This window comes from Phycodurus eques, chromosome 17, assembly GCF_024500275.1.
Source record: "Phycodurus eques isolate BA_2022a chromosome 17, UOR_Pequ_1.1, whole genome shotgun sequence".
In the NCBI taxonomy this organism is placed as follows: domain Eukaryota; kingdom Metazoa; phylum Chordata; class Actinopteri; order Syngnathiformes; family Syngnathidae; genus Phycodurus; species Phycodurus eques.
In genome coordinates, this window is record NC_084541.1 from 13,593,499 (window position 1) to 13,620,924 (window position 27,426).

The following is a 27,426-nucleotide window of genomic DNA, read 5'->3' on the forward strand; positions in this document are numbered from 1 at the left end:
ACCCTGGAAGTTATCCTAAAATGGCCAAAATGAGCCTAATATGGCCCTTTGTATTTTCAAACATCGCTTTTTGAGACGTCAACTTATGAATGACACACATACCACAATTTATCTACCTGTAGGAAAGATACTGTCCATCTTTTGAGTATAAGAGGTTCCAATTTGGAAGCAATTGTACAAAATCTCAAAGACCAGTTTGTTTTTGAAGGACTCCTATGAATGGTAATAAAGGACCCAAAAATGGCTGCTTTGAACCAAAACGGTGGGCTTCCTGTGTCTTTTCAGGCATGGCTTCTTGAGACTTTTTTTTGTGGGTCTACATAATAGACAAGCTTACCAAATTTTATGTTGCTAAGTGAAACTGCTTTTGGGGGCTGAATTTTCAAAACTTCATGAAGCACAACTAAGCCAATTTTTGAGTTTCTGATGATGGGAACACCCTTAGAAGTGACATTTATTTGGCTTAAAAAATGATAATGATAATGAAACAATGTCAAGATGAGTGCTTGGACCCTAACGAGTGAAAGTGTGTCAAAGTGAGCGGTCGTGGAGGGAAAGCGGGGGCAGGAAGTTCCTCTAGGCACTGTCTGCTCTGCAGCGCTTCCAGACTGAAACGTCGCCGCAGTCGACAAGAGCGGGAAATGGGGTCGGGAACTCTGCGTGACCCAGTGGGAGCCAGTAGCCCACGACTGACATTAAAGTCATGTGACATAACAAACACAACAGACACGCAGAGGGAAAATGCACACAATAAACCACACACATACCGTTTTATGTTGTGGTTACCGTTGACACATGGTAAACTCACAAGTTAACATTTTGAGAAGCACTGACGTGTTAAAACAACGGAAAGCACACTTTAGAGAGTAGTTTCCGTGGTATAAAATTAATATTTCATATTTAACTTCATGAGATTATTTGGACACTAATTTTCCCCCATGGTCCATCAAGGGAATCCAGTCAAACATCCCTTACCAAAACAACATACCTTGAATCTACCAAATGTCATGTTGGTAAGTGAAACTGGCTTTGGGGGCTGATTTAAAAAAAAAAAAAAAAATGTTTTTAACTGTTTCATGAAAGCTGCCTGGAAATGGGCAAAATTAGGCACATGGGTGCTTCGAATTAAAATGGCTGACTTCCTGTGTCTTTTCGGGCATGGGTTCTGAAGAATTTTGTGTGGGTCTACTCGTGACAGAAATGTCCACTAGATTTTATGTTGCTAAGTAAACTGGCTTTGGGGCTGATTTAAAAAAAAAAGGTGTTCCATGAAAGCCCCTGGAAATGGCTAAAATTAGGCACATGGGTACTTTGAACCAAAATGCTTGACTTCCTGTGTCTTTTCAGGGATGGCTTCCTGAGAATTTTTTCGTGGGTCTATGCATGACAGACATTTCTACCTAATTCCTTGTTGCCAAGTGAAACTGGCTTCAGGGGCTGAATTGTGTTTGTGCCGGATTCAACCATTTTTTCAGTTCTGACAGGAATAAACTGTGTAACTTTTTGTACAATTTTCTACTAAATTCTCCCCCCCCAAAAATAATTTGGACCAGTGAGCGATGACGCACGTATTAAAACGTGCTTTTAAAACTTCCTTTATTAGCTAAAATAAACAGACTGTTCTGATCTATTTCAGTACAGGATCATAATTAAATAACACTGCAAATGGATACCTCAATCTAGGTACACACACACACACACACACACACACACACACACACACACACACACACACACACACAGATGAGAAAATGGTCTGTTATGTAAGGTGCAAAGCAGCTTGAGTGTCTTATTTCATCAGTGTGTTATTGTGTGTGTTGTGTGCTTTTGTGTTCTATTATAAGACATTTAAGAGCGCCATGTCCACTAGAAATGTGAGGCTTTCTATTCAATCTGTCACTTTCATTGCTTCCATGACTCACCTCCTACATAATGATCACCACGGCCAGGCTTTTACTGTGCACACACACACATGCACACATGCATACACACAAACATAATTAAAAAAAAAGTAGTTTATTTCTATTGCGCAAGGTTGCAGTTGTGACGAATAACTGGTGAGAGGAGCCATTGCATTAACATGTACACTGCAGCGCGTGTTGTTTTGACTGTGGATTATTTGCACTGTTTATTTCTACTGTGCAAGGTGGTGGTAATCATGAACAACTGGCTTGAACCTTTGTCTGCAATGAAATTGTTCCAGTTCTTCGATTAATTGTTAATTGTATGATAAAATATTGTGTGAGTGCATGTGCCTGCCACAGATTTTTATTTTACTCTATAGATTTGATGGATGGATTATTTCTACTGCGATTGGCTGGCGACCAGTTCAGGGTGTACCCCGCCTCTCGCACAGAGTCACCTGGGATAGGCTCCAGCACGCCCGCGACCCAAGTGAGGATAAACGGTATGGAAAATGGATGGATGGATTATTTCTACTCTTAATTTCTATTGTGCAAGGTGGCAGTTATCATAATTAACTGGTGAGAGAAGCAAGCTCACTTTTTGACCACCTTGTAAAACAATCATCTTTTGTCAACTTGAAAGTGTTGACATAAGAGACGTTTTTGAGCTGAGCTCGGTTGACACTCAGGATGCTTTTGACACGCACAAGCTCCTGAAGAGTGATAAAGTCTTAATAAATATATAATTTATTATTTATGTTTTTTGTTTTTTTTTTTAAACTGTGTATGTAACAGCGGGAGTTAGGTATAACAAGCTGGGAATAACATTCGAGAGTTAAGAGTGTAAGTGATGGATGTCGGACTGACGGAATTAATGGTTTAAAAAAAAAAAGAAATTTTACACTTTCAGTAAAGCAGAAGCCACAAAAAGCTCTTTTATGTGCTCTTCTTAATTTATGGCTTCATTAAAAGTGCGGCGCAGACGCACACTGAACCAAATAACAACCTTGCGCGCCAGTAAATCACACAGTGAAAAAAAAGAAAGAAAGAGAGCAATTAGAAGAATCCTCCACCAAACGCAGACATGGCTTCAGAGGAAAGGCATGCACAGAAACAGAAAAAAATGTGAAAAAAAAACAACAAAAAGACAAAACACAGCAAAATTCAGCCACTGAGAACTCGAGTGGGCTAACTCAATCTTGTTTGTTTTTTAACATTTTTGCAGAAGAGTGATTAAAAGTTTTATTACTGCAATTATATCTGGGGGATTCATAGCTTGGTGATTTGAATCGAAGCCTGGTTTCATCTTGGAAATGGGAGTTGGCCCTGTGTTGCACTGATGAATCAGGAAAGTGCTGAGTGCAATAATGGACTGTCCCCTTTATGTCAAAAGTGGAGCTAAATCTTAATTTAGACCAGCATTCATTTGAAAGAAAAATGGGAGATAAGAATTAAATTGATATATTACAAGGTAAAAAAGTATTTTTCTTTACAATGATTATGTCGTAACGGTATGACAATCAAGTTGGAATGCCACGAATAAAATGTAGCAGAAAAATGTTGTAATGTCTTTTAGCATTCACTTGTTAATATGTAAACTTTATTTTTTTTGTTTCTTGAAACAAATACAATTTTATTATTGTAATCTCATAACTTTCTTTTTATTTTACAACTTAATTCTCAACACAATTCAAATGAGTTATTTTCATAATTTTACGAAAAAAATTTCGTGATACTGTAATATTATATTTTTTATTGTATTATATTTTGTAATATTATGACTTTATTCTATTCTTTTATCACTGCTATTTTTTTCCCCTTCTGTCTTATGGAAACGTAATTGTCAGTGAAAAAAAATATAATTTAGGCAAAGACCTAAAAGTAGATGGATAGATGAAATCATTAAACACACCGGAATACACTGGCAACAAATTGCAAAATGTCGTAGCAGTTGGAAACGTGAAGAAGAGGCCTTCATCCTGCACTGGACAGATAATGGCTAATGATGATGATGATGATGATATATAAATATATATCTACATATAGAATACAATAACCTTTTCCTCATAATATTACAACTTTATTCCATACCAATACAATTATATACGAATAACATTTCCACTTTTATTTCCCGTAATATTACATTATTTTCCAAACGTTGCGAATTTTTGCTCGTAACATTACAACATTTTCCTTGTGATATTCCAACATTCTTTCTGACATTACTTTATTCTTACTGTCATTAGCTCTGTGATATTACGATTTCAATTTTGGAAAATTATGACTCGCTAAACCCTGAATTGATCCTCACTGTTACAATAGTATTCACATCATAGTCAGACTTTAATCTGTTACTTATTCATAATTATTCCAAGCAGGCATTCACAAGCATCAAAGCCAACAATGAAATTACAAACGACAGAAAAATGTGATGTTTGCACTGGAATTTTTTTTATTAACGTCATTAATGTGTGTGTGTGTGTGTGAGTGTGTGCGCGCGTGTGCGTGTGTAACAATGTCATTCTTGGAATACCTCTCTGATACAGCCTGACTGAGAAAACTGCAATTCCCCTTTCTTCCCCATAATCCCCCCCTTTATGACCAAACCTTTCACACCACCACAATCTCCCTCTGTGTGTGCGTGCGTATGTGTCTGTGTGTGTGCGTGTATACCAACAGCCCTCCACTCCATCCTCTGCTCCCACACCAGCATGCAGACTCAAGCAGACTAAATGCAGTATGGCTAATATACTGTATGTTGATATACCGTATACTGTATATGAGTGGTTAAAGCATTAAACAGCAACATTTAAACATACAGTATTAACCCTGCAGTATTTTTCTGGCCATACGGGGGCGGTAAGAAACAGGAGCGACCCAGCACGGAGCTCGGACGGCGCCCCCCGGGATGCTGCTCCGTGCTGGGCCCACCAAGCTCCATGGTGGTTGTCCGAGCTCCGGGGCAGTCAGAGCTCCGGGCCGGTTACCCGGGCGTCGCCGGCAGTTTTTTTTCAAACTCTGGCTCGGTTGTCCAGCACGGAGCTGGGTGCCAGAGTACCAGGCTGGAAGTCGGACGACTCAGGCCAATTCAATTCAGCTCTGATAAAAAAATTTTTTTTTATTTCTTTACGACTTTACTTCTGTAATGATCCTAATATTATTGAAAGTAAGTCCTAATAATGTCTTAAAATGACATTTTTCCCCCCGAAAATAAGGTTTTAATATTGAGATGGGATAACCCTTCTCAATGTTAAAACATTATTCTCGTAAAAATTATGATTACGTTTTTATAATATTCTGAATTTATTTCCATAAAATTACAACTTGATTTTTTCAAAAATTTTTACATAACCATACTGTTTTCTCAAAAAATGACAATTTGCTAGTAAGACACCGACTTCAGTTCCTAATATTTCATCCATCCATTCAGCCATTCATCCATTTTTGGTACCGCTTATGCTCACTAGTGTCGCGGGCATGCTGGCGCCTATCCCAGCTGACTCTGGGCGAGAGGCGGGGTACCCCCTGAACTGCAGTCCAATTGCAGGGCACATATAAACAAACAACCATTCACACTCACATTCACACCTACGGGCAATTTAGAATCTACCACGCATGTTTTTGAGATGTGGGAGGAAACCGGAGTACCTGGAGAAAACTCACACAGGCACGGGGAGAACACCGCACAGGCGAGGCCGGATTTGAACCCCGGTCGTCAGAACTGTGAGGCAGATGTGCTAACCAGTCGTCCACTGTGCAGCTTTAGTTCCCAATATTAAGACTTAAATTTATCCAAATTACAATTTTTTTTCATTTTATTACAACTTTATTCTCAAACAATGCTTCGTTTCCCCCCCCCTCCCCCGCCTCAAACAAATTCAATTTTGCAGAATTAGAATTTGAAGTTTATTCCAGAAAAATTGTTTCCTTATAATATTATGACTTTATTAAAATCCCCCCCACTACCTAAATTTACATCTTGTAATATTATGACTAGTTTTGCTCTTAATATTACAACTTTATTATTGAAAAACGGCAATCAATTTTTTGTAATATTTCAACTTGAGCTTCATAATATTTGAATTGAGAGTGAGCTGCCATTTTGTGTGCTTTAGATGCCAGTACACTGAGCTTGTTGTCATGGATATGAGTGCGACATATTAACACTGCTACTCTAGAGGAGCTGCAGCCTGTGCAAATAATGTTTGACAAAAGGGTGAGGGGGGGAAACCAAAGAGGGAATGAGGAGAGGATCTGGGAGGGAGAATGCGGGCACCATTTGGGCAAACCAGGCCGGCGGGAATGTTTTCATTCATATCTTTCGCTCGGCTAGTCGAGGAATGAGACACAGGGGGCTATTGTACTGCAGTGTCCAGAGATTAAGCCACAGCAACAGGATAAGCTCGTGTATCAGAGAGAAGTGGGCAACTGCAGCCAAGTGGAGACTACGGAGTGTTAAGTTTCGAGCATTTGGACAGCAGTAGGGTGAGCTCACATATCTGCAGCCAAGTGAAGCATCATGAGCTATTACACAGCTATAGGGTAAGATAACATATCCAAAAGTGAGACTAAGGGCAACTGTAGCTAAGTGCAGACTGTGGAGTAGATAACCGAAGCATCCAGATCTTAATATACAGCAACTGTGTAAGCAAACATATCTAAGAGGAGACTAGGGGCAGCAAAGTGGATCTTGTGTAGTATAATAGGGAAGTATAGAGAGCTAACATACCTGAGCGGAGACAGCAGGTAACTGCAGGCAAGTGGAGCCAGTGGAGTGTAATAGTGAAGTGCCCAGAAAGCGACAGAGTAAGCTATTGTATCCAAGAGGAGACTAAGGGCCACTCCAGCAAAGTGGAGATTGTGGAGTATAATCGTGCAGTCTGGAGCTTAAGGCACAGCAACAGGAAAAGCTAACATATCTGAGCGGAGATTGCAGAGTATAATAGTACAAGGTCCAGAGCTAAGATAACATACACAAGGGAAGACTGAAGGCCATTCCAGCAAAGTGGAGACTGTGGAATTTAATTGTGCTCCATAAAGAGAAGCACAGGGTAAGCTAACATAATCAAGAGGAGACTCTGAGCCATTTCCTCAAAAGTGGAAAAAAGCAACAGGGTAAGATAACATACCTGAGAGGAGACTGAGGCCCACAAGAGAAAAGTGCAAACAAGCAACAAAGTAAACAAACATATCCAAAGGGAGACTGGGTGCAGCTGCAACTAAGTGGCGACTATGGAGTATAACCGTGTAGCACCTGGAGCTAAAGTGCTGCAACATAACAGTGCAGCGTCTAGGGAGCAGCAGGGTTAGCTAATTTATCCGAGGGGGAGACTGAGGGCCACTGCAACCAAGGGGAGACTGTGAAGTGTAACTGCAACAGGCTAAGCTAACGTCCGTTAGAATGTGGCTTTATTTTTGTAATTTCTAGCCCTCTATCATCAAATCTTACAATACCTACTCATGTGTGTGTGTGTGTGTGTGCGTGTAGGTGTGTGTGTGTGTGTCTGTGTGCATGTCAAAGACCCCGAGAGAGATGTAGAGCCCATAATTCCAGGTAATCAGACACACACTTCCTGGTCAGAATGATGTCACCACACCCTTGTGTGTGTGTGCGTGTGTGTGTGTGTGTGTAAATTGCTTTTATAGTCCATTGTGGGAAGAGTATGAGTCATGCTGTTGTTCCAGGAAGCAATACAATATGTATGTGTATACTATGAAGTATAGATGACGCACACACGTTTGCATGCAAACACTTCCAACCCAATGGCGTCACCTTAATGCAAACATGCAAACAACCAGCAAAGACACCTGTGCTAACGTTAGCAGCAGCGTTAGCAGGAAGCGTTCTAATCAGACACAGTTAAGAAGAGAACATTGCTTTGTCCTTAGGATTGTGTTTAGCATTAGCACTCAAAGCCTATATACAGCAGAAATGCCTTAACAGGGAAAGCTAACATATCTGTGACAATACTAAGGGCTATAGCAGTAAAGCGGAGACAGTGGAGTATAGTACTGAAACGTCCAGACCTAGGTTAACATATCCAAGGTGAGACTAAGGGCCAATGAGGCCAAGTGAAAACTGCGGTGTATAACAGTGAAGCGTCCAAAGCTATGCTAATATACCTGAGCAAACACTCGGGCAAACCGCAGCAAAGTGGAGACTGTGGAGTATAATCGGGAAGTGTTAAAAGCTAATGTAGCAGAGTGGAGACTGAGGGCGATGTGGAGACTGTGAACTTAATGCTCCACATCAAAATGTGAGACTTCGTGTAAATAACAAACCATATTTTGCATTATTTGTGCAGTTCTGCTGCACATATTTTATTGTATTTGTTTATGCGTCAGCCGGATGTGGTAAAAACCACCAACAAAGGTGGAGACTGCATCAAAAGCATGAAAATGAAAGATTCTGGCCACACAATGTTCTACCGCAACTACCCACAATGCAACAGTCGCTCTCCATTGCAACTAAGTGACAAGCAGGTTTGTCTCCAGAGAATTGGTGGCTTCCCTCAGGGCTGCTGACTTGGCGAACATCCTCAAAAGATGAAAAAAAGTGTCTGTTAATAACCTTCAGCGAGCTTTGATTCTCTTCTTTCTAATGCCAGGCGCTGTTTTGAAGGACGCTTTTGGAAAATCTCTTAGTTAGTCAGGCCTAGGGGAAAGCGGGATGTTTGCATGGTTTAGAATGTTCTCATGACAGTTGTCCTTTGAGCTCAAATAAAAAAATAAACCGAAAAAAAAATCCCCATATAGCGCCAGTGATTTGCTGTAAGACACAGAGTCGGTGCACTGCTATTCCCGACAACCCAGCAGAAAATAAATAAAAACAATCCGCGTTTAGCTCTTAGCTACACTGATTAGATGTCGTAGAACAGCCATTCCCTCACCTTTTAAGCCGCGCACCCCTTTTTCAAACCCCCAACAGAGTTAGCACAGCACTATCCTGACAACCCACCATAAAAGAAACATCTAAACAATCATCATTTGGCACATGGCTCCATTGATTTTTATGTTGTAGAACAGTGTTTCACTAACCTTTTAAGCCGCAGACCCCATTCAACACCCCAGCACCATTGGCGCACCCCAGCACACCTACACAAGCCACCCCCCAAAAAAACATACCTGTTTAGCACTTAGCGCGAGGTTGATTTCATGTCATAGAATTGCCTTTCCTTGACTTTTTAACCTCCTGACAGTTGGCACACCCCAACCCCCGGCACCACAACAACCTCCCACAACCCATTAGAAGAAAAAAAAATAACCCTCCAGTGGGTAGCTATGTTGATATTTGTTGAAGAACAGCATTTCCCAAACCTTTAATGCCACGCACACCCTTCAACGGCCATTGTCAGCGTTGGCAGACCCCTATCCCCAGCATGACTGCAGACAAAAAAAACAAAGCCTCATGTCGTTGCCTGGTTTGCCTTCACAACCTTTTGAGCCTCACAAGAAGCTGGCCTGGCAATGAGCGTTCATTTTTGCTCCTGACATATTAGTTGGATGGTGATGAGCTCACAAATGCAGGCTGCGGTCCTCTTTGGCTCTCAAAACTGCACTTGGACTTGAACGCAGCAGCGCTCAGACCGGCCAAAAGGCAAACAAATCAAAGTGAAGTAGACCTGCTGACCCTGTATAACAAAGCACTGAGGAGATTGACTTTTTCATGCACTTCAGTCGCACCAGTGACACATACATCCAATCAAACTCACCCACCCAAAAACCAGAACAATTCACGCACAAATTTGATTCTATTTGTCCCAACCAACAATCCACTCAGCCACTCATCAAGCCTTCCATCCAACTTGTACACCCAGTCATCCATCGAAACATCCACCAATCTATCCATCCATCCTATTAGCCAATCTGTACAGGATTAAGCAAACCATCCATCCACGGAAACACCCACCGATCTACCGGTCCTATCCATCCGTCTGTCTGTCTGTCCATCAATCCACCCCTCCGTCTGTCCACCAATTTATCCAACTATTCTACTATTCATCCGACCCGTCCAGCACCCATTGATTCCACTGATCTATCACAACTCCTACTTTCACTCATCCAATCAATCTAACATCCATGCATCCACCCAAACACTCAGCAATCTATCGACCATCCATCTATTCATCCAAACAGTTCAGCATCTGACCATCCACCGAAACACCGACTGATCCAGCCACCCACCCCATAAGTCTATACATCCAATCTGTTTGGAATCTCTCATTTCACCTAAATACCCGGGTTCTGTCAACCCATCCATCCAATCCATCAACTGAAACCAATCAGTCTATTCCACCATCCAACTATGAATCCATCCATCCATTCACACAAACACCCACTGATCGTTCCACCCATCTGAGTTTTCATCCATCCAATTTGTCCAGCAACCATCCATAAATCTCGCCACCTAAACATCCATCCAGCTACTGAAACATGATCAATCTATCCACCAATCCAACCATCCAATCGATTCAGCATCCATCCACCCAAAAACCCATCATGGTCAACCCCATCCATCTATCCCCCAATCCTACCATCCATACATCCAATCTGTCTAGCATCCATCCATTGTTTCAGTTGACCATCATCAATCAGTACTATCTGTGTGATTTACTAAAGTGTCAAACAACTATAAAATCGCTGAAAATAGTTGGGGGTGCGAGCGGGTCAAAGACTGCTGCTTCATTAATCCCCTCAAAGATCCTCTGTCCGCCTGTCATTAAAAGGACGACCATGAATCCTCCTCCCGGGCAGAAGACATTGCCCTTCTACCATTGGACGACATCCAACCAATCAAGCCAGCCAGTTGGATCGCGCTGGCTGACTGGCTGCCTGGCCGACCTCGACGGAATGACAAGCGAAGCTGGATCTGTGGATGGCGCTGGCTTCCAAAGAGTGAGTCAGACTCCCAGCTAAACCCATTCACCTTTTTTCAGACAGAACCGAACCCAAAAAACCTGGAGATGAGTCCGAATTTTTTTAGCCTGATGAATCCTGATCAGGTGTCCTTGTCCAACGGTCATTTGGAACCGTGCTCTGGTTTTTCAGGAATGACTTGTCTATCTTGATAAATGAATGCACTTTTCCCAAATAATGTCGCAAGGGAAACAAGGCCATTCCACAATTTGTTTTAATCACAACACAGTGGTACCTCAACTTATTTGTGACCCAACTTGCAGGTTTTTTGCATTACAGCCGATTTTTTTTTGTGGAGTTGTGAGCAAAAATTAAGAGTTACAAGCCGAGTTATGAGTTGTCATTTAACTTCAAAACAAGCAGCACATAGTTTACAATGCTTCTTCAAAAATGTTTTATTGCCACTGTCAGCTGAAATTTACTTTCAAACTAAACATAAAATCAAGAGAATTACTTGTGGTGTATTAAAAACAAACATGTAAATTAGTCTTACAAAAGACCACTAGCTTAATGCTAATACACCATCCATAAAATCATAGACAGGCTAACAAAACTAGCACCGATGTCACGTTGTTATAATCCTTTAACCCCGGATATTTAAACACTAACAGTGCAACAACACATGTAGACAGACAATATAAGAATACGAACAGGCATAAATTATTTATGCTCTGTGAAAAATGACGAATGTTACTGCTGCTTACTGAGTAGTTGTGACCGCGTTATTTGTGTATATATGTAAATATGGATTACACTGCTTCCTGGTGGCTAAGGCACACACAGCAGAAGGAGCCACACAATGAATGTATGCAATGATATTGGGCAAACTGTTTAATTCATCCATCCATCCATTGTCTGTATCGCTTATCCTCATTAGGGTCGCGGATGTGCTGGAGCCTATCCCAGCTGACTCTGGGTGAGACGCGGGGTACACCTTGAAGTGGTCGCTAGCCAATCGCAGGGCACATCTAGTAAACAAACAACCATTTCGGACTCACATTCACACCTACGGATAATTTAGAGTCTTCAATTAAATTAACATGCATGTTTTGGGGAGGTGGGAGGAAACCGGAGTACCCGGAGAAAACCCACACAGGCACACGGAGAATATCCAAACGCCTCACAGGCGGGGCCAGGATTTAAACCCCGGTCCTAAGAACTGTGAGGCAGATGTACTAACCAGTTGTTCACCGTGCCGCCCTGTTTAAATCTTTACATTCTATTTAATTATGTTATTACTGTATGTTTTTATAAAGTACAATACTACCTTGTATAGAGTGCTATTTTTTTAAGTGTTTTTTTTTTTTTTTTTTTTTTTAAACATATCAATTTTGGACTTGCCTTTGTCCATGAGTCATTTGTCAGCATGTTCCCGCTTTTCGGGAAAGACTTGGTTTGATAAATGAATGCGCTTTTCCCCAAAATGATGTCGGGAAGAAAACAAGGCAATTCCGCCGGTTCACGACCCCGTTCTTGTGGTTTTTGCGGCAACCAATCTACGCGTTTATATACCGCATCTCGTGTCTTTTGTGGTGATCTGTGAACTGGGATGGATCCATCCCTAACTTATTTGAGATGTGAGCCATCCGCGGATGTGCAGCATTCCTTCGTCCCTGCTTCAAAGTGAAAGCAAAAACCACAAGTGGAAGATGCTCCGGGCCGTGAACTCTGGGACGTTTTATGGCCTTCAGCGTTGGGCATGTGATTACACAGCAAGCCAGAGAACAAATCACATGCTGGAAACCCAGAAAAAGCTTATTGTGTCAAAACAGGAAGTGCCCAATGACTAATATTGAACCTGCAAGCCCCCCGGCCCCCTATGATGAGGGTCATAGTTCACCCTGTCCACAGACCAGCATGCCGAAATAGCTCAGTTGGGAGAGCGTTAGACTGAAGATCTAAAGGTCCCTGGTTCGATCCCGGGTTTCGGCACACGGCTTGCTGTGCTTTTTATTGTTAAACCAGGTTGCAAATCACTTCACAAATGACTTTGTGTAATATTTAGAAATTTGTTCCTTCTAATACTAAAAACGTATTCTCATAAAATCACTACAATTTTATTCTTTTAAAATAAAAACAGTCTTATAAAATTGCTTGTTTATTTTCACAATAGTGCTGCTTTACTGTTGTAAAACTATCTTTGTCAAAAAATTAAAAAGTATTATCACTTTTTTTTCCTCATAAAAATAAAAACGCACTTTCACAATATCATCAATATTTTCACTCTGCTTGTGAAACTGCAACTCTTTTCCTGCAGACATCTCCTAACATACCCATTTTATTCTCATAAAATTATTACTTTTTTCTTTTTGATATGACTACTCTTACAATATTACCAATTTGTTCTGATAATTTATATTTGCAACATTACATACATATTCTTATCAAATCACAACTTTATTCACAACATTGCAATTTTTTTCCCGTAGCACTATTGAAAATTGAGTCTCATAAAGTCACAATTTTATTGTCATAAAAGTAACGTTTTTTATCTTATAACATAGCATTATTCTTTTAATAATTTTTCCCCTTAGGTCTTAAAAAAAAAGACTTTTCCCCTTGTAATATTACATTTTTATTCCCTAAAATCACAACTTTATTGTAAAAAAAAGTTATTTACATTTTTTTTGGTAATATACGAAATTGACACTCACAAAATCACCATTTTACTGGGGTATTTTTTCCGCTGATATTACTACAAATAAAATCACCAATTTACTATCATACAATTATATAGTTTTTCTTGTAAAATTGCAAATTTATTCTCACATTATTACCACTTTATTCTGATAAAATGACAAAGCATTCCTCTTGTTACAAATTTAGTCCCATAAAATCTCATAATTCTGACCAAATTAGATTTTTTTTTAAATTGCAAATTTATTCTCACAATATTGCAACTACAATCTCTCATAACTTTATTCCGATAAATTTAATTATTTTATCTATTATCTTTGTATGTTACATATTACATTATTAGATCATATTATTTATCTATATTTTAATAACTTTTGTGTAAAATTACAAATGTATTTCTTGTAAAAATACAAATATATTGCGACATGATTACCACTCCAATCTTGTAAAATAACTTTTTTTTTACACAAATACATTCTCAAATTATTAAAAATTATTCTACTCTATTTTTTTTATAATTATTTTTTCTCTGAATATGACACATTTATTTTGATATTACAACAATTACATTTTCGTCATAATATAAATGTATCCTTGCAATTCCATCGCTTTTTTATAAATCTCCATTAAAAAACAATACAACACTCTCATGTTAAATGTATTCATATAAGACATCTGCTTACACTTGTGGGAACATCAAGAAAGTCACTTTAAAGACTTTCTATACAGTTAATCAAAGTTTTCTTTATTATGACGGCTCCAAACATAATTGACATAAAAATGGTCCCTTTACGACTCAAAGCAAACACAAGACGTGGAAACTAGGAGTTTGACGCCCACTACGCATGCTTGCACTGCTCTGTCTCATTTTTCTACGTGATAAAGATCGAAAAAACAAAGTTTAATCTTTGGGGGATGCCCATGCATTGTTGCTGTGGAGCAAATAAGCAAATGATTCTGGAAAAGACAGCAGCTGCGTCGGTCCCCGAAGGCCTCACCACTCATTTCTACTCTTTCATTTTGATTTTGGTACATTTATGTTCCCTTCTGACCTTTTACTAGACTCTGACTACTTTACAAGAATGTCACCATACTGCAACAACATGACAACTTATTGAAGCTATAATGCAATAGAAGAGGGAATTATATAAGGTAATTGCAGGTTGAATAATGAAGAAATCTGATAAAATGTAATAAATCAATAAAATAAATACAACTGGGGATCATAAAAAAAAGAGAAAAAGATATGGCGTTTGTAAGAGATAAAATGTCAGCAAATATAATTTTTAAATAAATTAATTTTGAAACCTTCTGAATACAAATTTATATATATTATACATATATATATAATTTATATATATTATATTGTATACAAGTTTTTCAACATACAAGTCCTCGTTTGGCCAAATTTTCGTTGAGAGTTGTGAGCAAAAATTTTAGTTAGCACTATACTGTGTTGAAGTTGAAGTTTACTGTCAAACTAAAGATATAACAAAGACTTACACGTTGTGTATTTAACCAAACCACTTTAACTTTGTCTTATGAAAGTCTGCCAGTTTAATGCGAACACACAATGCAAAACACCAATTAATAATTATTATTAACTTAAAACAACTTACATTTAAACACAAGCGGTAGCAACACATGCAAATACAGCATATGACAATACTCACTGGCATATATTCTTTATCCTCTGAGAAGAACGTCTAACACTACAGGAGCTTTGTTGTGGCGGTCTTTGATGTTCCCTCATCAAATCTACGTATACTACATGTCTGTGTGTATTATACTGAAAATGCCCATTGAATTATCATGATGCACAAATTGTTTAATTCTTTACATTCTATTTAATTATGCTATTACTTTATGTTTTTTTTTAAGTCCAATGATGTAGAGTGCTGTTATTCTTATTAAGGAAAATGTTTTTAAAAATTCTGTTGGTCTTTTTTGGGTGGCTAGAATGGATCAATGACATTTCCACTCATTTCATTGGGGAAAGATTATTTTAGATACGAATGTTTTGAGCTACGATTGTGGTCACGGAATAATGTAAACTCGTAAATCAAAGCACTATTGACGTAAAATTAAAAGTTAAATGATTTAGAAAAATCTTGTTATTATTTATTTAAATACAAGTCAAACAAATCATTTTTACACTATTGTAATTACATTTTAATAAAAAAAGTTTATTTTTTAAAAATGAAATACCATAAAAATTAAATAAAATAATTTCAGACTTTTAAAAAATATTTCTTTAAATGACAATTAACACAGGTCAAACATTTTGTTTTTAAATTGTCATTATTAAAACATTTTGGGGTTACAAATGCATTTAAAAATATAATAAATCGATTGAAATAATATTAAAAATCATTGGCAAACAACTCTAAAAAACGATGTCAAAAATTTTGAATTGGCACCATTTTCCCCAGTCTAAATATGCAAAGCATAATTGTAAAAAGAAGTAAAAGAAATAGTGTATTCCGGTATATTTTAGAATGTTGAAGAGCTATAGTCAGAACAAATGAAAGCTTGACTCTATGTCAAAGCTTCTCTTTTTTCCCTTTCATTGCTCTCACTGTATTCGAGCCACAGGCGCAGACATATTTTCCTCGTCCTAGTTTTTTTTTCTTCCTTGCAATGAATGATGACATCATCGCTAAAAATTGTTGGAGTGGAGAGTAAGAAGAAGGGAAAAAAAAGGAAGGAGCCGCGGGCGCGTCTGGCTTTGACAAAATACTCGTCTACCTCTTTCACTTTTCTCCCTCAGCCGTCGCTCTTCATTCCTGGATTAAGTGTTGCAGGCAAAGAGCGAGCTTGAGTGCAAAGTCAAGAGGAACAAGAGGAAGTCTGTACTTCTTTCATCCTTGTTTACCCAACCAAATTTTAAGTTCATGTGGAAAAAAAGAGGAATTTTCCACAATACTATGCCAATAAATCTGTCATTTCATGAGGGGAAAAGTCATAATTTTACTACAATAAAGTGAGACTAAATGTTCGAATACTAAGAAGAAAAAAAAGTTGTAATTTTATTAACAAAAAAGTAATATTGCCAGAATAAATCTGTCATTGTATGAGGAAAAGAAATATTGATTTCACGAGAATGAATTAAAAATCTTATGAGGAAAATTTTTTTTAAATTTAGATTTAGGAGAGCGTACATTTTTAAGAAGGAGAAAAGTAACAATTTTACAAGTATCAAGTGGATATATGATGAAAATAAATTTGGAACAGTAAGGAAAAAAATGGCAATATCACAAGTTTAAAGTGTTGATTTTAGGAGACCAAATTTTGGATATGACAAAAAGTTTTACATAAATGTAAAAAAAAAAATGGTAATATCGTGAAATAAATTTTTTTAATGAGGAAAACCCACATAATCATACAAGAATAAAAGTCGCGATTTTAGGAAAATACATTTGTGATATGAGAAAACAAGTCACAATTTTAAGAACAACATGATATAAAAAAATTGTATTATGATTAAAAAAAGTTAGAATTTTCCAAGAATTAAATTGTGATGTTACGAGAATAAACTGTATGTAAAAGTAAAAATAAATAAAATAACATGTAATAAATGAATTAAATAAATACAAATATCTGGGGCTTTCAATGGAAAAGTGGTAAAATTGTGATTTGAGTTTTGAGAAATGTGTGTTACAATAAAAAAAAAAAGAGGTAATATTATGACTGTACATTTCTAATATGAGGAAAAGGTTAATTTGGAAAACAAAAGAAGGTAATATTGTGAGAAGGAATTTGAAATATTACCTGAAATAAGTTGCCATCTTACAAGAATATAGTGGGAATATTTGGTAAATAGATTTGTAAAATAATACGAAAAAAAAGTCATACTTTTATAGTACAAAGTGGAATTGACTTTCTGCTGCTCCTGACTGGCGACAACAAACTTACGGTTGTCGGTTAGAGCGCCACCTGCTGCTCTGGCATGCTCACGATATGAACACAGTTAAGGGATGATTTCCAAGAGGAAAAGGGAGGATGTGGAGGAGCGACGTGAGAGTGACGAACGCTGAATGAAAGGCGAAAAGCGTGCGTGATGTGAGTCTCCATCCATTCACACTGTATTGCTTGTTTTATCTGGGCATCCTCCATTAGAAGCTGTCATCATATACAGAACATCAAAGGTTCGCCTTCATTCACGCACGCTTATCTAGACCATGTGTCTTTTTCCTGACAATCTGCTTCTCCGTCGCTGCCTTCGGGTGCAAATCCATCTGCTCAAACGTGTGCGTATGCGAGCGTGTGCGTGTGTGAGGGAGATGTGAGCCCATTAGCCAGTGTAAAACACTTGGCCAGACATTGATCTCTTCCCGTGTTCGCCCCACAAACGATCATCTATTGATGTCGTCTTTCGCCCTGAACTGCTTTTTATTCTTGGGGATCAAATGCACTAAAAATCACTCAACAAGACACAGGAATTCGGCCATTTCTAATCAAAATGGCCATTTTTGCAAAGTTGGATGAAACACCATAAAATGCTAATATTTGGGGCAAATTCAAGCCCAAAACCCAGTTTCATTTTACATGAAGTTTGGTGGGAATGTCAATCATGATTATAACCGAGAAAAAAAGTCTCAAGAAGCCATGCCCGCAAAGATATTGGAGGTCTGCTATTTTTATTCAAAGTGGCCATTTTAGGGAGGTTTGATGTCTTGTCATAAAACACAAAAAAAATTTTGAAAATTCAGCGCCAGAAGCTAGTTACACGTAGCAAGATGAAATTCAGTAGGCTTGTCTATCACAAGTAGCCAAACAAATGTCTGAAAAGACACAGGAAGTCTGCCACTTTGGTTTAAACTGATATTTTAGTGACTCAGCATGAAACAATTGTGTGTACCAGCATGTTGCGTTGGTGTTGTCTTACCTGACCACAGGCTGCGGGATGGTCTCCAGGTTGGCCGGCACCTGGACTCCTTTCTCCCACTCTTGCCTCCAAGGGTCCGACAGCACGTAAAAGTCATCCAGGCCCAGCTGCGCCGAGTCGGGAAGCTTCATGGCCGTGATGAAATCGGTGCGAAACACCTGAAAAAAATGTGTTATTTTCAACCACACTTGGACGAAACCCAACAAAAAACAGGGAATATGACACATGACAGCTTTAATCAAGTTGTCAGCCAAGTTTTTTTTACATAACGCTGTGAAGTTGGACCGCTTCCTAGCAGCCTTGAATACATCATGAATACAAGCCAATGTATATTATTAACTGTATTGTTGAAGTGATTTATTTTAGGACAGGTTTTAAAAACAATACTAGATATAAACATACAGATAAAATAAAATACATATACGCGATGAACAATAAGTTTATATAAAAGGAAAAATATGACATAATATATATAGGAAATACAATTTTTAATATATAAACTATAAAATTAAGTATATATATATATATATATATATAAATAAATGAAAATGTAAAATTTTTATTTCTGACTTCAGTGCAGTGTTGAATTAAAACAGTATGTAAACAAAAGAATGTTTTTAAAAAGATGCATTTTTGAGAAGAATAAATAAATGTGATGATTAAATATAAAACAGACAAACAGTAACAGTATACAAAGAATATAAATGTATAAAATAAAATACATACAAAATAAAACAAAGTCAAACAAATTAAATAATTGAAAGAATAAATATAAAATAAAAAATAGAAAATATATATATTTTTTAAAGATATAACTATATAATACAAACTAAACCATTTAAAATATATATATATATATATATATATATATATATAATACAAATAAACTACAATAAAATAAATATTAGAAGAAAAAAAATTTAACAAAAATATCAAATGAAACCAAAAATGACATGAAACAAATCCACGATTGCCTGGTAAACCCGTGGTTCCCTACCACCACGGAAATGATCCAGTTTTACTTAATTGGTCGAAGAATTATTTATTAACTTACTACAAATAAGTTATCTTTTTTATTATTATCTATCTATGCCAGCGACAAATAGTGACAGGCAGAACAAGCAAATGCTCTTCCACTAGATGGCATAATGTACAATTAACCGGTGTATCCATCTATTTCCATTCATAAACAGAACAATAGCTTTATCTTCAATTAAACAGGCCCAGATTTAAGACAGTTAGCAAATTTATCAGAAAACTGAGACAGGATCATCATTACACTATATATACTTTTTGTTACATGTTTTCTTGTTGGTGCGCCCTGATATGTTTCTAATGTAGAAATATGGGCCTTTATCAACAAAAGGTAGGAAACACTTATCGAACTAATACAAGCCTAGGTTCCAAATTGAAATATGATGGACATTGCTACTTCAAATGATGCAATCATTGCTCATCAGAACACAAATACTTAAAGCCAACAATGAAACCAATACTGCAAGAACACAAACATTACACAAACAACTTCTGCATTTCTCTCACCCTCTGTGCATGTGTGTGTGTCTGTGTGTGTTTGAGGGAGGGGAAGGGTGACATTTAAAACTAGGAAGTGCTCACATCCAAATTAATGCACCACGACACACAACAGTGACACCAGGTAACACGCCCACGCAGATACATGCTTCTGCGCACATGGACACACACTTTATACATATGCATGTGTGTGTGTGTGTGTGTGTGTGTGTGCGTGCGTGTGTCGCTTGCGCACACTCGCGCTGACTACACTGCTGAGTCACTTTCCCACAGAGCAGTGACAAAGTGCTCTAAGTGCTTTTAAAGGCCAGCTGACATCACACACACACACACACACACACACACACACACACACACAAAATGTCACTTTAACACAGGAAAAACAAAAACTTTGACATACGGCACATAGAGTAATTCATTTTAATGCCTGTCTGCGGCATTTAGGGAGTGCTGTTATTGCACCCATAGTTCTCTGCCAGTAGGGGGTGCCTATGAATTTCTTCCCTTCAGACTTTGGGTCAACGCTGACCTTGTGTTGTTGACTTATTAGATTTGTTTGATAGCACGTTATCAAATTTCGCCAAACATATTCCACCCACATGCAATGACGAAAAACACTTTTCCGCAGTGCCACTCATCTGTCGAGTTGACAAGGTTAAAATTTGGTATAATCGGACAATCGGACAAAAGTTTGTTGAAGGACCCCTGGAAATTGAGGCTAAACTGTCTGCTTCAAACAAAATTGGCAGACTTCCTGAGTTTTTTCAGGCATCGCTCCTTGAAACTTTTTGAGCAGTCTACTCATGAGAGACATGCCAACAAAATTTCATGCCGCTAGGTGAAACTGTCTTTGGGGAATAATTAAAAAATAATAATAATAAAAAATTTAAAAAAAAAATTGTTTTTTTATAGCAAGTCAGACTAGAAAGTAACCGCTTCAAATCAAAATGGCCAACTTCTTTAGTTTTTCTGGATATTGCTTCTTCAGACTTTTTTGTGGGTCTACTCATGACAGTCATGTCAACCAAATTTGCTGTTGCTAAGTCAAATTGGTTTTGGGGGCTGAATTATTTAAAAAAAAAAAAGAAAAAAAAAAAAAAGCTAATATTTTCTAGCGAGTCTGACCCCAAAATGAATGGCTGCTTCAAACCAAAATGGCCAACTTCCTGTGTCTTTTCAGGCATGGCTTCTTGAGACTTTTTTTGTGGGCCACCTCATGATAGACATGCCCACCAAATGTCATGTTGCTAAGTGGAACTGGCTTTGGGGGCTGAATTTTCAAAACATTCCAGAACGCCGAAGCCAATTTTAAGGGTTTAGTACCGGAATCCTTACCAAATGTCAATTTTCACCGGGATGAAGGCACCTGCCAAAGTCTTCTTAAGGCATTATAGGGAAGGATGTGGAAGCATCATCGCCATGGCGACCCAAGAGTACGTCACAGCAGATGTCGCCACTCACACAGAGGAGACTAATTTTAGCACAGGAGCTTGGAAGGTCCACAGGAGGAGAGTGTGTGTCTGTGTGTGCATGTGTGTGATGAAAAAGATATTAATCACCACCATTCAAAAGCACAGTGTGGTGCCGTGCATCTTTTCATTTGGCTTTTTTGCTTTTAATTTGAAACCCTAAACCAGGCTTGAAATTCTAACAAGGGACCCTAACCCGGGCTTCAAACCATAATCATTGATTTTAAAACCCTACTTTGAAAATTTTAAAAACAAATTCCACACATTCATCCAGGATAGAAACCCTAATTTGAAACCCTATCCTGAAACCCTAATTTGAAACTAATCCGTGTTTGAAACCCGAACCATGTTTTAAACCTGTAATTTTAAACCCTACTTTGAATTCCAAATCCAATCTTGAATCCCCAATTTGAAAACCTAATTGACCTATCTTGAAACCTTAATAATTGCTTGATACCCTAAATAAAAACCCTAAATCAAGTTACTTTCTAAACCTAACCTTGTCTTGAAATCCTAATTTGAAACCCTACTTTGAACACAAACCTTGTCGTGAATCCCTACTTTGAAATTCCATCCCTAGCTCAAAACCATACTTTGAAACTCTAGGTTTCAATGTAAAATGGATGAGCTAATAAATAAAGTAATAATTAATTATTTACTATTATTACGGTCTCACTCAAGATTGAAACCCTCATTTTAAACCCTAATCCAGGTTTAAAATCCTAATTTTCAAACCTACTTTGAAACTCTAACCATAGCTCAAAACCCTAATCCAGGTTTGAAACCCTGACACTGTCTTGAAATTCTAATTCCAAACCCTACTTTGAATCTCTAACCCAAACTTGAACCCTTAATTTTAAAACCTAATTTGAAATCTTAATCTAATTTGAAACCTTAACACTTGGTTGAAACCCTGCTGTGATAGCCCAACCATGACTTGAAACCCTAATTTGAAACCTTACTTTGAATCTCTTACCCAGGATGGAATCCAAAATTTGAAAACCTAATTTAAAACCCAATTTAAAAACCTAATCCTTGTTCATAACCCTATTTTGAAACCCTGAATTAACCCAGAATGGAATTCCTAATTTAAAACCGTACTTTGAAAAAAATCATATTTGAAGCACGCTTGAACCACAGGATGAATTTGGTGTGAAAGAAAAAGGCCATCAAACACTAGGATCCCACAAAAAAAAAGTTATCCAGAAGGGTGGAAGAAATAAATGTTTTTTCTCTTGGCTCCTGTTAGCATGAATGAGTCACAATCAAGATGGCGGCTCGTCCTTTTGATTTCTTTCCCCACCGGGACGGATAATCGGCAGACGTGAGGCGTAAAAGCCGTCAATGGACATAAAAAGATGCGATAGAAACGTGAATGGGATTTCCTCCTCGGGACGAGAAATGGTGTCACATCCTGCCACTGGCGCGACGCTCGCTAGCGACGCTCCTTTTGGAAGACGCATTGAGACGAAAGACACGGAGAAAAAAGTCCACGGATGTGTCACTTGCTCAAAAGGGATCATGCTCGCAAATGGAGCCTGCACCTGTCATTATGTGCAATTCATAAGGGGTGCGCATTAGCTTTAATGTTTGAAACACAAATTTGAAAGCCTTACACAAGATTAAAACCCTAATGCAGGCTTGAAACCCTAACTTCGAACCCCCAACCCTGTCCAAAAACTCAAATTTGAAAGGTTAATTTGAAACCCTAACCTTGTCATGAAACCCTTAAAAAAAAAAAAAAAAAAAAAAAAGCTTAAAATCCTAATGCGGGTTTGAAACTAACTAGAAACCCTTACCGTGTCTGGAAACTCTAATCAGAAACCCAAACTTGAAACCCTAATTTGAAAGCCTAATTTGAAATCCTAACCCAGGTTCAAAACTGCAATTTGAAAATTTTTTAAACCCTACTTTGAAGCCCTAATCGAGGCTTGAATCCCAAAATTGAAACCCTACTTCTATACCCAAACTTAAAACGCAAATTTGCAACCCTAACTCACTTGAAACACTAATTAAAAACCCTAATTCTTGTTTCAAACCCTAATCCAAGCTCGAAATTCTAATTAAAAACCCTAATCCTTGTTTAAACACTTTGAAACTGTAAGCCTCGCTTTGAAACCCTGATTTTAAACACTGACTGAAACCCTAATCCAGTTTTGAAACACTAATTTTAAACCCTACATTGAATCTCTAACCCAGGCTTGAAACCCATACCCATGTGTGAATCTCTAAATTGAAATCATAACCGGTGCTTGTAAGCCTAGTTTTAAAAGCTTAACCCTGGTTTGAAGCCTGGCTAGAAATCCTAACTTGAAACCCCAACACAGGCTTGAAACCCTAATTCAGGAAAGCGCGCCTCCCAGGTGTGAAGGCTGCGTGACAGCATGAATATGAAGCAGAGTAGAGTAAGAGCGTAACAGTGGGTGTGAGGCAGCAAACATGCTCTGAAAACCTACAAAGAAAAAAAGTGGGTCACTGACAGGCTCGAGAATGAAGGAGACTTTAGAGACCCCCCCCCCCCCACCCCTTCTTCTCCTCTCACTTTTTCAGTGGGGTGTAAATAGATGAACGTGCTAACAAACGTCTGCGAGGAAGAAGACGTGACCCAATTATGGAAACCACTGCTTTAAAAATCAAAAAATAACAAATACATGATTAATTGCTTGTGGGGTTAAAGGCATGCTGCCATCATATCTTCAAGATATCACCAACACTGTCTGATACATAACGGAAATACTTGACATAAAATATCAAATTTTTCCATTCTTAGGGAATGCCATCTGTTCCAGAACGCTGGTCAACAAATGTTCCCTTTTGAAATAGAAATAATGACTCTTTAATTTCTTCAAAGTGTCTTTGTGACTCTGTCACAGTTTGAATATGTTTCCTAGCACTCATGTAGTATGGCGTATACTGTAACTGCCTTCAAACTTCAAATGTCATATGATTTTTCACCTCCGTGGGGCACTGTACTTACTACCCCCCTTTAGTGTGTGGATCAAGAAAAGTGCTTAAGGCCCAGTATACACCTAAAGACAATTGGCCCATTGTTGTGCCGATTCTGCCTCTTCCCGACTAAGCATGTCAAACGCCAGATAATCTTAAATCTTTTGAGGTTATCCTATAAGATTGTCCTTACGTCTGATGTGTGTCAAGAGTGGATTCGTCCCATTTTCGATTCCGAAACACGTCAGGGCCGACAATCTTAAATAATGAATGTGTTCAATGTTTACGACGAAGTCTTCATGTGTGTGGGGGAGAGCCTACTTCTCCGACTTATGATGCCGTGAATTGTGACATGGAACGGAATATAGCCAATCAAGAAGCACCCTGACTCAACAAAACGAAACCACCTTAATATGAATAAAAACAAGCACGTCTTACCCTAAGTAGTTTTTTTGGGTAAAAGCGGATTCCCCAGACGGCAAGATGTATTTTCCAAAGCAAGTTGTTTTTTGTGGACAACGCCATTTTACAAGGCTCCGGGCTCCGGCAACCTTCGGGAACGTTCGGTAAACATTGGCGCAAAGCCGGAAGCATTTCTTCTTCTTTGGTTATGTGAGCTTACACGTGATCGCGCAAGATTTCGAGGTTGGCATTTGAACAGAATCTTTATGTCTGTGTTGATATTATCGAAGCACACCACACACCATACGATAAAAACCTAAATGCCAATTTTTTATATCTTTACGTGTGGGTCTGTCACAAATAAAAAATCTTTAAGATTTGAAGTCTTTATGTGTGTATCAGGCCTTAGCTAACTAGCTCACTCAGTAACTACCAACCTAACTAACTAAACACTTAGCTATCTAAGAAAGTAAGTACCCAACTAATTAGCTCGCTAACTAGGTAATTCGCTATTTAGCAAGGTAACTAATCACTTGGGGTAGCTAATTAAGTAACTGACTAAAAACTTGACTAACTAAGTACCTAACTACTTGGAAAGCTCTAACTTACTGCTTAGCTAGCTAACTAACAAAGTAACTAACCACTTAACTTGCAAGCTACAAGTACCCAACGACTTTGAAATACAAGGTAAATAACTGAGTAACTACTTAGCTAGCTAGATAAGTAATGCAATAACTACTTAGCAGACTAACTACCTAAATAGCCAAGTAAGCGAGTAACTATTTAGCAAACTATTAGTCAGACATAACTAACAAACTGACTACTTAGCGAACTGACAAACTGACTACATAACTAAGCTAACTAGTTAGCTTGTTACTAATTTAACACTCAGCTATCTAAGTACCTAATTGGCTTGCGAACTTAGTAACTAATTGACTAAATATTTAGAAGGGTAACTAGTCACTAACTACCTAGTTAGCTAAATAGGTAAGTAAGCAAGTTTATATTTAGCAAGCTATCAGTACGAAAACTAACTAATTACTGGTGAACCAACTGACTAGCTTGCTAAGTAAGTAACTACTTAGCTAGCTACCTAAGTAAGAATCTAACTACTTAGCAAGCTTACTAACTGCTTAGCTAGAGCGCTAACAAGTTCCTAGTAAGTGACTAACCACTTAACTAGCTATCACACGTGGCTTTGAACTTGTGGTTGTGTTTGTTAATGAATGTGTGTATGTGTGTGTGAACGTTAACGTGTGTGTGTTAACACGTGAGTGCGCATTTCTGTGTGTATGTTAATGTGTATGTATGTGTGCGCATATACACATTAATTCATACTACATAACAGCTATTAGTTATTGGAGCAAATACAGATGTTTTACACACACACACACACACACACACACACACATTTCTGTTCCTGTGCTCATCAGGTCACCATGGCGTTGCACAGCTGTTTCTACCAGACCATAATGAGATAGAACAGCTGTTGGCCAGCTAGCACACACAGACACACATATTTTTTTGTATGGTAAACAAATAAAAAATGTTGGTTTTGTATAGTCAAAGTTTACACAAGCTTGAAAGCCTACTTTGAAATGCTAACACAGACTTGAAAGTCTAATTTGAAATCCTAATGCAGGCTTTAAAACCTAACCCTGGTCTAAACCCCCAACCCTGGCTTGAATATCTCATTTGAAACGCTAAACTGGCCTTAAAACCCTAACTCTGGATTGAGCCCTAACATAAAAGTAGAGCTAGGAATGAATGCATGCATACACTCCTTGTTCATACTAAAAGTCCACCTGGAACAAATGTGTGTTTTGGGAGGTTTGTGTTTCCATATTGATTTGCACCTTACAACAAATACTCTATCTTTTCGTGTGTGTGTCCGTGTCCTGGGGGTATGATGTTGCCATGTTTTGACAAGTGTCAACGGTTCCCCACGGGCTACAAGCAAGCAGGCACATTTCCCCAGACGTGCTTGAAGCCACTTTGTACACACACACACACACACACAGGAAGTTGTTGGGCCGTCTCAGGATGCACACATGCTCCTTTTAAAGGAAGGAGAGAGAGAGAGGAGAAAAAAAAAAAAAAAAAAAAAAAAAAAAAAAAACAGTGCCAGTAAAAGCGTCGGCCACAAGAACCGAACTTTGCCTTCCTGTAAGTTTCCCGAACGGTCAAAGCTGCGAGGCGGTCGTCCTTCGAGGAAAAAGCTACAGCGGAGGATGAGCAATAAATAGACACGCGGCTCTCTATTTAACTTATGCGCGTGTGTGTGTGCGTGTGTAATGACAGGCTGTCAAGGGTTTGATTCCCACATAGGAACAGAGAAAGACACTCTCTCCTCACTGGTCACACACTCAACGCTGTGTCCCAATACTTCTGTCCCTATAGTGTAACTACAACAAGCCTTATCCTTGTTTGAAAGACAAAATTTAAACTCTACTCTGAAATTCTACCCCAGGCTTGAAACCCTAACTCAACACAGTAACCCTTGCTTAAAACCCTAATTAATTAATTAAAAACCCAAACTGGAAACCCTAACCCTGGCTTGCAATTTGAACCAACAAGCCTATCTTGAAACACTTATATGCAGCCTAATCCATATTTGAAAGCTTAACTCCGGTTTGAAATACAAATTTGAAAAGCTAAATCCATTTTTACAACCAATGTTGAAACCCTATTTGTAAACTTGAATCTCTGTTTCAAACTCTAATTTGAAACC

The 27,426-nt window shown here is 38.2% G+C and overlaps 1 protein-coding gene and 1 non-coding gene across 5 annotated transcripts in view; one reads left to right on the forward strand and one right to left on the reverse strand.

Annotated features, from left to right (window-relative positions):
* The window catches only part of jade2 (jade family PHD finger 2), a 58,191-nt gene that overhangs the window by 21,547 nt on the left and 9,218 nt on the right, over window positions 1–27,426 (reverse strand). For all 4 annotated transcript variants that reach the window (XM_061701732.1, XM_061701731.1, XM_061701730.1 and 1 more), the window contains one exon: window positions 18,346–18,503. In XM_061701732.1, coding sequence (XP_061557716.1) covers window positions 18,346–18,503 — 158 coding nt within the window. The remainder of the gene's footprint in view (window positions 1–18,345; window positions 18,504–27,426) is intronic.
* On the forward strand, window positions 12,680–12,752 carry trnaf-gaa (transfer RNA phenylalanine (anticodon GAA)). The gene has a single exon. It is a non-coding gene; the product is annotated as a tRNA-Phe (tRNA).